The 12,500-nt window shown below is 36.6% G+C and overlaps 1 protein-coding gene across 1 annotated transcript in view; it reads left to right on the forward strand.

Moving 5' to 3' along the window:
- The first annotated feature begins 1,423 nt into the window (after window positions 1–1,423).
- The window catches only part of LOC138862930 (uncharacterized), a 23,103-nt gene continuing 12,026 nt past the window's right edge, over window positions 1,424–12,500 (forward strand). Inside the window, exon 1 of the mRNA XM_070126134.1 lies at window positions 1,424–1,487. Coding sequence (XP_069982235.1) covers window positions 1,424–1,487 — 64 coding nt within the window. The remainder of the gene's footprint in view (window positions 1,488–12,500) is intronic.

Below are 12,500 nucleotides of genomic sequence, written 5' to 3' on the forward strand. Positions count from 1 at the left end.
TTCTGTTCTCTCACTTTTTTCCTATTCCCATAATTCTTCAGTCATTCCCTTTTTTTCTATTCCCATACGATTCCCATTCCCATTCCCATTCCCATTCCCACTTCATTTCGAACCTGGTCCTGAGAATTAGTGGAAAGTTTTTTGATTCCTTCTCCTTCGTACCCTAACGCTCGCTCGCTCCCTTTCTAAATGTCATTTGTCTTTTTTCTTCTATCCCTCTTCCTCTTCTTCTTTTTTTTCTTTTTAAACCTTTTTCTTGACATTCGTTTATTTTTCGTCTTCCACGTCATTTTTATCGTCATTTTCGTTTTTAGTTTTTTCTTCTTTTTCTTTTTTTCCTCTTCTTCTTCTCCTACTTTGTCCTTGTTGTTGTTCTTCTTCTTCCTCTTCTTTTTCTACTTCTTCTTTATCCTCGTCTTCTTCTCCTTCTTTATCTGCACTTGTTCTTCTTCTCTTTCTTCTTCCTTTTTTTTCTTCTTCCTCTTCTTCTTCCTTCTATTCATCCTGTTGCTTACATCTATTTCTTTTCCTTTTCTAGTTCTCTTTCTTCCTTCCCTCTTTCTTAATTCTTCAGTCTCTTCTTGTTCTTTCTTCTCTTTCTTCTTATTCTTCTATTTCTCACTCTCCTTGTCTGTTTCTTTACTACCATAAGTATATCATTTTATGTCCTGTTCCTGAGTTTCATTTCCTTCAAATTTATACTTCCTACCTACGTTCCTCCTCCTTTTATCATTATCTTCCATTTTCTCTTTCTTTCCTTCTTTATTCCTCTCATCTTTCAACTCCTCGCCAACCCACTTCTCTTCTCCCTCTTCCTCCTCCTTCATCTCCCACTCCTTTTCATTCTTTCTCTTCTTGTTTTTTATCTTTATTTTCTTTTTCTTTCACGTCTCCCTCCTCCTCTTCCTTCTCCTTTTCTATATCTTCTTTTTCCCTCGTCACCTACTATTCCTCCCACCTCCTCCTTCTCTTCTCTTCCTCATCCTCCTCCTCCTCCTCCTTTTCCTCTTCATCCGCCCCCTACTCCTCCTCCTCCTCCTCCTCCTCCTCCTTCCTCCGCCTCCGCCCACCTCCTCCTCCTCCTCCCTCCTCCTCCCTCCTCCTCCTCCTCCTCCTTCTCCTCCGCCTCCTCTTCTTCCTCCCCTTCCTTTCTTCCTCCTCCTCCGCCTCCTCTTCTTCTTCCTCCCTCCCCTCCCCTCGCCTCCTCCTCCTTCTCCTCCTTCCCTTCTTCCTCACTCACTCCCCTTAGCCCTCCCTAACCCCCTCCCCCCATACACCCCCGCCATCCCCGGTCCCTTCCTCCTCCCTCCCCTCCCCATCCCAGATCCCCCCCCCCTCTCTCACCTCCCCATCTCTACCCCCCCCTCCTTTACCCCCGAAAAAAATAGATAAAAAAAATAGATAACATAGAGAGACGCTTGACATGTGCCAGCTGTTGACACGGGGGCGACAGGGTGTAGGGAGGTCGAGTATAGGGTCAATGGAGTGTAAGAGAGAGAGAGGGGGGAAAAAAAGGTCAGAAGAGGTCACGCGAGAGAGGTGATAAAGGGGGGGGAGGAGGATAATGAAGCTTGGTTCATTTCACCCGACGTTTTCTTCCGGCGGTTATCTCTCTCTCTCTCTCTCTCTCTCTCTCTCTCTCTCTCTCTCTCTCTCTCTCTCTCTCTCTCTCTCTCTCTCTCTCTCTCTCTCTCCTCTCTCTCTTCTTCTTCTTCTTCTTCTTCTTCTCTCTCTTCTCTCTCTCTCTCTCTCTCTCTCTCTCTCTCTCTCTCTCTCTCTCTCTCTCCCTCTCTCTCTCTCTCTCTCTCTCTCTCTCTCTCTCTCTCTCTCTCTCTCTCTCTCTCTCTCTCTATCTATCTATCTATCTATCTATCTATCTATCTATCTCTCTGTATCTCTCTCTCTCTCTGTATCTCTCTCTCTCTCTCTCTCTCTCTCTCTCTCTCTCTCTCTCTCTCTCTCTCTCTCTCTCTCTCTCTCTCTCTCTCTCTCTCTCTCTCTCTCTCTCTCTCTCTCTCTCTCTCTCTCTCTCTCTCTCTCTCTCTCTCTCTCTCTCTCTCTCTCTATCTATCTATCTATCTATCTATCTATCTATCTCATCTTTTTTCTTCTTCTTCTTCTTCCTCTCTCTCTCTCTGTCTCTCTCTCTCTCTCTCTCTCTCTCTCTCTCTCTCTCTCTCTCTCTCTCTCTCTCTCTCTCTCTCTCTCTCTCTCTCTCTCTCTCTCTCTCTCTCTCTCTCTCTCTCTCTCTCTCTCTCTCTTTCTCTCTCTCTCTCTCTCTCTCTCTCTCTCTCTCTCTCTCTCTCTCTCTGTCTCTCTCTCTCTCTCTCTCTCTCTCTCTCTCTCTCTCTCTCTCTCTCTCTCTCTCTCTCTCTCTCTCTCCCTCCCTCTCTCTCTCTCTCTCTCTCTCTTCCTCTCCCTCAGACAGACAGAGCCAAACACACAAAAAACAGAGACAAAGAGAGAAAGAGCGTAGATAAAGATAGAAAGACGGAAAATCAGACGAAGCATAAAAAAATCACAAAGACACAAGAACGAAGAAAAAAAATAATTAAAAAAGAAAAATTGACAAACGAGATCTCGAACCGACCCCCCCCAACCCCCGCTCCACCCCAGACCCCCCGAACCGACCCCCACCCCCTCCACCTAGCGACTCGACAACCGCACTGAATCCCCTTCAATAATTAGCCCAAACCCCGCTGGATCTGCTAAATATTAGCATAACCTGCTAAAGTAAGTATTAGCAAGATCCGCTAGATTTACTGGATATTAGCATAGCCTAGCGGACTCGGATAAGTCGACCCATGGGACTGATTGTGTCCTGAACTGCACGCTAGTTGGCAACTCAGGTGAAATACTGTCTAAATATAACTTCGTTTTTTATGTCCAAATGTTGTTTGTTATGATCATTATCATTATCGTTGTTTGTTGTCAGGACGACAGTATTGCCGTTGTTATGGCTGTTGTTAATATTACTGCTTTTATAGTTGTTGTGATTTTTATTGTTATTGTCGTTTTTTTTCATTATAATAATTACCATCATTATCATTTCTATTACTATTTTCATCATTATTATCAATATTTTTATTACTGTTATTATTTTTTAATATCATTAATCATAATTATCATTATCATCATTATTTCTATTATCATCTTCATTGTTATCATTTTCATTATTAACATGATTATTGTTATCATTATTATGATTATTATTATTACTATTACTATCATTATCATTATCATTACTATCATTATTATCATTATTATTATCATTATTATTATTATTGTTATTATTATTATCACTATTATTATTATCATTATAATTATTATTAGTAGTAGTAGTATTAGCATTACTATTATTGTCATTATTTTTTTATTGTTATTATAATTTTGTTCTCCTTATTATGTTTTATTATTGTTATCACAGTAATTGTTCTTATTATCATTATCATTATTATTATCATTATCATCACCATCATCATCATCATCACCATTATCATCATCATCTTCATCACTATTATCATAACCATTATCATCATTCCTTAAATCAATATTTCAACCATTATAATCACCCTCACCAATCTTACCACCATTACTAGTCGACCCCAAAATCAAAATCAAATAATTTCATCTGATAAATTGATCGAAAATGTCAAAAATCCTTTAACACAATGTACCAGCGGGAAACCTAACGGGCGTGAGATTTTATTTTGTTAGATTAGTAGAGTTCTGTACAACTTTGTGTGTTTTTTATGTAGAACTAAGGTAGTTTGTTCAAAGTTTTTTTTTTTTTTTTTTTTTTTTTTGAGAGAGAGAGAGAGAGAGAGAGAGAGAGAGAGAGAGAGAGAGAGAGAGAGAGAGAGGGAGGGAGAGAGAGAGAGAGAGAGAGAGAGAGAGAAAGAGAGAGAGAGAGAAAGAGAGAGAGAGAGAAAGAGAGAGAGAGAGAGAGAGAGAAAAAAAAAAAAGTTTTGATCTGACCAAGTTAGATTTAATGTCCGTAGAATTTTTATGTCAAATTGTCTGCTGTTTTATTCCATTTTTTTTTTTTTTTTTTTTTTAGTTGGGAAAGGGAGGTTATTCATGTGGGTTTCATTAAATCTTCTTTGGAATGATGTATAGGGTTTGTTAGTTATGTTGCTTGTTTTGTGAATTTGTTGCTATTGTTATTGTTATTATTAGCTTCATTGTCCTTTTTATTTTAGTTGTCAATATTTTCATTGTCATTATTATTATTGCATTGCTAATATTGTTGTTACCATTAGTTTTCTCATTATTATCATCATTATTGGTATTACCATTATTTCCATCATCATCACTTACATCATCATTATCATCCATTATCATTATCATTATCATCATCATCATTGTCATTATTATCATCAATTTGTTTGGCTCGGTTTACTGTTTAATTGATTGTATAAAATGAAAATCAACATTCAAGATTGAAACCTTTTTATTTCATCCACAACATTTCTCATTTTCATGTTATTTCTTATTTTGTAATGCTTATCATCATGTCCTTCTACACGAGTTACATTTTCCCTCAAAACACCTCAAGAAAAGCGAAGGGAAAAAAAACATTCAAAATATTTCTGTTTCCTCGTAAATTTATTCAAATGAAAACGAGAGAGAAAAAGACGAAAAAAAAATCAATGTCAGTTTCTCCCTCATGAAAAAAAAAAATCCTTTTTCTTACCTTACTTCTTACCTTCCACGAATATTTCCCTTTCTCTTTCCCACCCTTTAATCCTTCCTTCTTCATTGGGCCTTACCTTCTTCCCTGTCCCTTCTCCTAGCCAGTAGAAAAGAATAAGATAAAAATAAAGATAGAAATAATGAGTATAAATATTAATTCTACTTCCTCCCTTGCCCCTTCCCTTAAAGAGGAATCATACGTCCTTCCCTAAACCCATAAACAAAAAACAAAAACAAAAAAAAGTGTCATACCTCCTTCCCTAACGCCTTAAGCAAAAACAAAAAAAAGTGTCATACCTCCTTCCCTAACGCCTTAAGCAAAAACAAAAAAAAGTGTCATACCTCCTTCCCTAACGCCTTAAACAAAAACAAAAAAATATCCTACCTCCTCCTTTAAACCCATAAACAAAAGACAAAAAAAAAATGTCTTACTTTCTTCCCTAAATCCTTAAACAAAACAAAAACAAAAAATATCTTTTCCTCCTTCCCTAACTCCTTAAGCAGAAAAATAACCCTCATCCCTTAAACAAAAACACAAACAAATACCCTACCTCCATCCCTAACTCCTTCACCAAAAAAAAAAAAAAAAAAAAAATAGTTAAAAAAAAAATTACCTACCCCATCATCCCTTAAAAAAAATGCTACGAACGCGTTTCCTTCCCCTCCGTAGGATTGTAGGATATCCTGAAAATATCCAAAAATATCCCTCATCCCTTAAACAAAAACAAAAACAAAAACCATACCTCCTTCCCTAACTCTTAAAACAAAAAAAAAACAAAAAAACTATCCTATCATCCCTTAAAAAAAATGCTACGTTCGCGTTTCCTTCCCCTCTGTAGGATTGTAGGATATCCTGAAAATATCCAAAAATATCCCTCATCCCTTAAACAAAAACAAAAACAAATAAACTCCTAAAACAAAACAAAAAAAAACAAAAAATAAAAAATTACCTACCCCATCATCCCTTCAAATAAAAAAATGCTACGTTCGCGTTTCCTTCCCCTCCGTAGGATTGTAGGATATCCTGAAAATATCCAAAAATATCCCTCATTCCTTAAACAAAAAACAAAAGCAAATACTCTACCTCCTCCCCTAACTCCTAAAACAAATAAAAAAAAACAAATAAAAAAAAATACCTACCCCATCATCCCTACAAAAAAAATAAACAAAAAATAATAAAAAACAACCCACCCCATAATCCCCTCAAAAAAATACTACAATCGCGTTTCCTTCTCCTCCGTAGGATTGTAGGATATCCTGAAAATATCCAAAAATATCCCTCATCCCTTAAACAAAAACAAAAACAAATAAACTCCTAAAACAAAACAAAAAAAAAACAAAAAATAAAAAATTACCTACCCCATCATCCCTTCAAATAAAAAAAAAGCCACGATCGTGTTTCCTTCCCCTCCGTAGGATTGTAGGATATCCCGAAAATATCCAAAAATATCCCTCATCCCTTAAACAAAAACAAAAAACAAATACCCTACCTCCTTCCCTAACTCCTAAAACAAAACAAAAAAATAAACAAATAAAAAAACAACCTACCCCATCATCCCTTCAAAAAAAAAAATAAACAAAAAAATAACAAATAAAAAAACAACCTACCCCATCATCCCTTCAAAGAAAAAAAAAAAATGCTACGTTCGCGTTTCCTTCCCCTCCGTAGGATTGTAGGATATCCTGAAAATATCCAAAAATATCCCTCATCCCTTAAACAAAAACAAAAACAAATAAACTCCTAAAACAAAACAAAAAACAAATAAATAAAAAATTACCTACCCCCATCATCCCTTCAAATAAAAAAATGCTACGATTGCGTTTCCTTCTCCTCTGTAGGATTGTAGGATATCCCGAAAATATCCAAAAATATCCCTCATCCCTTAAACAAAAAACAAAAGCAAATACTCTACCTCTTTCCCAAACTCCTTAAACAAAATAAATAAATAAATTGAGTAAATGAATAAAAAAAATAAACAAAAAAATAACAAATAAAAAAACAACCTACCCCATCATCCCTTCAAATAAAAAAATCCTACGATCGCGTTTCCTTCTCCTCCGTAGGATTGTAGGATATCCCGAAAATATCCAAAAATATCCCTCATCCCTTAAACAAAAACAAAAACAAATAAACTCCTAAAACAAAACAAAAAAAAACAAAAAATAAAAAATTACCTACCCCATCATCCCTTCAAATAAAAAAATCCTACGATCGTGTTTCCTTCCCCTCCGTAGGATTGTAGGATATCCCGAAAATATCCAAAAGTATCCCTGATCCCTTAAACAAAAACAAAACAAATACCCTACCTCCTTCCCTAACTCCTAAAACAAAACAAAAAAATAACAAATAAAAAAAACTACCCCATCATCCCTTCAAAAAAAATAATAATAATAAATAAAAAAGAACCTACCCCATCATCCCTTCAAAAAAAAAAAAAAAGCCACGATCGCGTTTCCTTCTCCTCCGTAGGATTGTAGGATATCCCGAAAATATCCAAAAATAACCCTCCTCCTATAAACCAAAACAAAAACAAACATCCTACCTCCTTCCCTAACTCCTAAAACAAAAAAACAAACAAATAAAAAACAACCTATAAAATAATAATAAATAAATAATAGATAATAATAAAATAATAATAAAATAAGAATGAAATAATAAAATAATAAACAAATAATAATAATAAATAAATAATAAATAAAAAATTACCTACCCCATCATCCCTTCAAAAAAAAAAAAAATGCTACGTTCGCGTTTCCTTCTCCTCCGTAGGATTGTAGGATATCCCGAAAATATCCAAAAATATCCCTCATCCCTTAAACAAAAACAAAAACAAATAAACTCCTAAAACAAAACAAAAAAACAAAAAATAAAAAATTACCCACCCCATCATCCCTTCAAAAAAAAAGCCACGAACGCGTTTCCTTCTCCTCTGTAGGATTGTAGGATATCCTGAAAATATCCAAAAATATCCCTCATCCCTTAAACAAAAACAAAAACAAATAAACTCCTAAAACAAAAAAAAAATAACAAAAAAAAAATTACCTACCCCATCATCCCTTCAAATAAAAAAAAAGCCACGATCGCGTTTCCTTCTCCTCCGTAGGATTGTAGGATATCCCGAAAATATCCCAAAATATCCCTCATCCCTTAAACAAAAACAAATAAACTCCTAAAACAAAACAAAAAAAAAACAAAAAATAAAAAACAACCTACCCCATCATCCCTTCAAATAAAAAAATGCTACGACCGCGTTTCCTTCTCCTCCGTAGGATTGTAGGATATCCTGAAAATATCCAAAAATATCCCTCATCCCTTAAACAAAAACAAAAACAAAAACCATACCTCCTTCCCTAACTCTTAAAACAAAAAAAAAACAAAAAAACTACCCTATCATCCCTTAAAAAAAATGCTACGTTCGCGTTTCCTTCCCCTCTGTAGGATTGTAGGATATCCTGAAAATATCCAAAAATATCCCTCATCCCTTAAACAAAAACAAAAACAAATAAACTCCTAAAACAAAACAAAAAAAAACAAAAAATAAAAAATTACCTACCCCATCATCCCTTCAAATAAAAAAATGCTACGACCGCGTTTCCTTCTCCTCCGTAGGATTGTAGGATATCCTGAAAATATCCAAAAATATCCCTCATCCCTTAAACAAAAACAAAAACAAATAAACTCCTAAAACAAAACAAAAAAAAAAACAAAAAATAAAAAATTACCTACCCCATCATCCCTTCAAAAAAAAAAATCCTACGATCGTGTTTCCTTCTCCTCCGTAGGATTGTAGGATATCCCGAAAATATCCAAAAATATCCCTCATCCCTTAAACAAACAAAAAAACAGACATCCTACCTCCTTCCCTAACTCCTAAAAAATAATAATAATAAAAAATATTAAAAAAAAAAACTACCCCATCATCCCTTCAAAAAAAATCCTACGACCGCGTTTCCTTCCCCTCCGTAGGATTGTAGGATATCCTGTAGTTCCGTCGGACGCCGCTGGGCTGTGACGACGGGCCTAAGTGCTGCCTGATGTACGATAACACTCTTTCTCGCGTTTTGGGAAACCTCTTCTGTTGCCAGAGGTTTATTGCACACACACTGTATGAACGAAGTCGCGGGGGCTGCAAGCGTGTAAATACCGACATAAGAAATGGGAAAATCTGTTGTTCTATTTTCAGCAATATATCTTATCGTATTTTTGATCTGTTGAAAATCTGTTGTTCTATTTTCAGCAATATGTCTTATTGTATTTTTGATCTGTTGAAAATCTGTTGTTCTATTTTCAGCAATATATCTTATTGTGTTTTTCTTTTATTGACGGATATATATGTTCGTTTCTTTTGGGGGAACATTTTTTTTTTTCTTTTTTTAATCTTTATATATTCATACCCCCTTATTATTGTTATTATTATTATTATTATTATTATTATTATTATTATTATTATTATTATTATCATTATTACTATTATTATTGTTGTTATTATTGTTATTATTATCATTATTATTAATATCATTCTTCTTATTATAATTCTTATCATTATTATCATCATTATCATTATTATTATTTTCTTCTTCCTCTTCTTCTTCTTCTTCCTCTTTTTCTTCCTCCTCCTCCTCTTCTTCCTCTTCTTCTTCTTCCTCTCCACCTTCTTCTTCATCACCATCTTCATCTGCTCTCCCTCCTCCATCACATTTTTTCTCCCTCCTCCATCACATTTTTTTTTTTTTTATTGTTCACCTCCTTGAAAAAAAAGTGAAATATAGAACTTCTGAGCGTCACGCCCTAAGAAGGCAAACCCAAGGGAGAACGAGCACGGTGTGTGTGATGAGTGAGGGGGGGGAGGGGGGAGGGGGGGTGCAAACGTAAGGGAAACCGGGCTGTCGCGAAGTGTGCGTGGAGAGAGAGAATGAGAGAGGGAATGAGAGAGACAGAGAGGGAGGGAGAAAAGCCAGAGAGAGAGAGGAATGAGAGAGACAGAGGAAGAGAGAGAGAGAGAGAGAGAGAGAGAGAGAGAGAGAGAGAGAGAGAGAGAGAGAGAGAGAGAGAGAGAGAGAGAGAGAATGAGAGAGTGAGAGAAAAAGAGAGAGAGAGAGAGAGGGAATGAGAGATACGGAGAGAAAGAGGGAATGAGAGAGACAGAGGGAGGGAGAGAAATAGAGACAGAGAGAGAGAGAGACAGACAGAGAGAGAGAGAGAGAGAGAGAGAGAGAGCAGACAAATACACAGAAACAGAGACAGATAGAGATAGAGAAAGAGAGATAGACAGACAAACAGGCAGAGAGAGAGAGAGAGACAGAGAGAGAGAGATAGAGAGAATGAGAGAAAAAGAGACACAGACAGACAGACAAAGCCAAAAACAGAAAGAAAAAAATATATAATCCAAAAGAAATAAGTGAACAGACTTTTGACAAAAAGAGAAAGAAGGAAGAGAAGACGTGAGACATAGAAGGCGTGAGATAAAGGATGAAGGGAATTAGCGAGAGTGAAATAAAGAGTGTAAAAGGAAAGAAGGAAAAGAAGAAGAAGCTAATGCACTAATGCAATTCCTGACAAAAGAGAGGAAATCATAAATCAACGAGTATAGAAACAAACAAAAAACAAAAATACAAAAAAAAACACCAACCATACAACACCGATGAAAAAAAAGAAAAAAGAACACAGACACAAACTACTCGGCACGAAAAGCTTTTTTTAAAGCAACAAACAATAAATCAATTAAGAAAAACACACACAGACAAACCACATAACACCGAAGATTAAAAAAAAAACACCTTAATACAAATATCCCCCCCAAAAAAATAATAATAGATAAATAAATAAGAATAATAGATAGATAGATAGATAGATAGATAGATAGATAGATAGATAGATAGATAGATAGATAGATAGATAGATAGATAGATAGATAGATAGATAGATAGATAGATAGATAGATAGATAGATAAATAGATAGATATATAGATAGATAGATAAATAAATAAATAAATAAATGAATAAATAAATAAATAAATAAATAAATATATACATAAGTAAATAAATAATAATAATAGTAATAATAATTGATAAATAAATAAAATATTAACAAAACGCACTCCCATTACAAAAAAAAACAAAAAAGCACCGGTCCCAACGCCAAGCGCAACGAGAGAGAAAGACAAAGCATCCCGCTGACCAAATCTCTCGTGACATTTCAATCCTTCTCGAATCCTTTTCACGGCAAGCGTTTGGCAGCGAAGGATGGGTTCGAATCCTTTTCTCGGATCCTGTTCCAGGGGTTTTGTGTTTTTATCGGGTCGGATCTTGGTGTTATCTTTTCTCTTTTCATTTTTTTTTTTTTTTTTTTTTGGGGGGGTGTCTCTGTCTATCTGTCTGTCTTTTTATCTATCTATCTGATTATTGATCTATCTATCTATTTAGTTATCTGCCACTTTGTCTAATTATCTCCCTCCCTTTCTCTCTGTCTACCTACCTTTCTCACTCTCTCTCTTTCTATCTACTGTTCTCTCTCTATCTATCTATCTATCTATCTGTCTGTCTGTCTGTCTGTCTACCTATCTTAATCTCTCTCTCTCTCTCTCTCTCTCTCTCTCTCTCTCTCTCTCTCTCTCTCTCTCTCTCTCTCTCTCTCTCTCTCTCTCTCTCTCTCTCTCTCTTTCTCTGACTCCCTTTTTCTCTCTCTCTCTCTCTCTCTCTCTCTCTCTCTCTCTCTCTCTCTCTCTCTCTCTCTCTCTCTCTCTCTCTCTCTCTCTCTCTCTCTCTCTCTCTCTCTCTCTCTCTCTCTCTCTCTCTCTCTCTCTCTCTCTCTCTCTCTCTCTATCTCTCTCTCTCTCTCTCTCTCTCTCTCTCTCTCTCTCTCTCTCCTATCACTCTCTCTCTCTCTCTCTCTCTCCCTCTCTACCTCTCTCTCTCTCTCACTCTCTCCTAATCACTCTCTCTCTCTCACTCTCTCCTACTCACTCTCTCTCTCTCACTCTCCCCTACTCACTCTCTCTCTCTCTTTCTATATATTTATCTATCCATATATCTATCTATCTATCTATCTGTCTGTCTATCTATCTTATCTTATCTTATCTTATCTATCTGTCAATTTCTGATTCATTTGTTTAGTATCGGAACAACCATTTGTTTTCGTGTCAATCTGTCTATCTCGTCATTTGTCTCTCTCTCTCTTCCTAAAAGGGGGGATGTGACAGAGGGGATGAGAGAGAGGAGAGAAAATGAGGGGGAGGGGAAGAGAGAGAAGAGAGAAAATTGAGGGGAAGAAAGAGAGAGAGAGAGAGAGAGAGAGAGAGAGAGAGAGAGAGAGAGAGAGAGAGAAGAAAGAAAGAAAGAAAGAGAGAGAGAGAGAGAGAGAGAGGGAAGAAAGAGAGAGAGAGAAAAAGAGAGACAGACTGACCGACAAACAAACATACAGACAGATAAACAGACAGACAGGTAGAGAACAGGGAGAAAAAAAACAGAGAATGAGGGAAAGCTCGAGAACTAAGGAGAGAGAGAAAAAATGACAGAAAGGGTAAGAAAGGGAAAAAAGAGGAAAACAAAGAGAGCAAAGAGAGACCCTTCCAGACACTCCCTGAGAAGCGGGAGGGCGGAGGCACCATCATTCATCACGCCCTCTGTCCCCTCCCTCCTTCCCTCCCTCCCTCTCCCTTTCCCTCCCTCTCCCCTCCCTTTCTCCCCTCCCTCCCTCTCCCACTCCCTCCCTCTCCCATTCCTTCCCTCTACCCTCCCTCCCTCTCCCACTCCCTCCCTTTCTCCCCTCCCTCCCTCTCCCCTCCCTCTCCCTCTCCCTTTCTCT

This window comes from Penaeus vannamei, chromosome 10 (assembly GCF_042767895.1).
Source record: "Penaeus vannamei isolate JL-2024 chromosome 10, ASM4276789v1, whole genome shotgun sequence".
NCBI classification, from domain to species: Eukaryota; Metazoa; Arthropoda; class Malacostraca; order Decapoda; family Penaeidae; genus Penaeus; species Penaeus vannamei.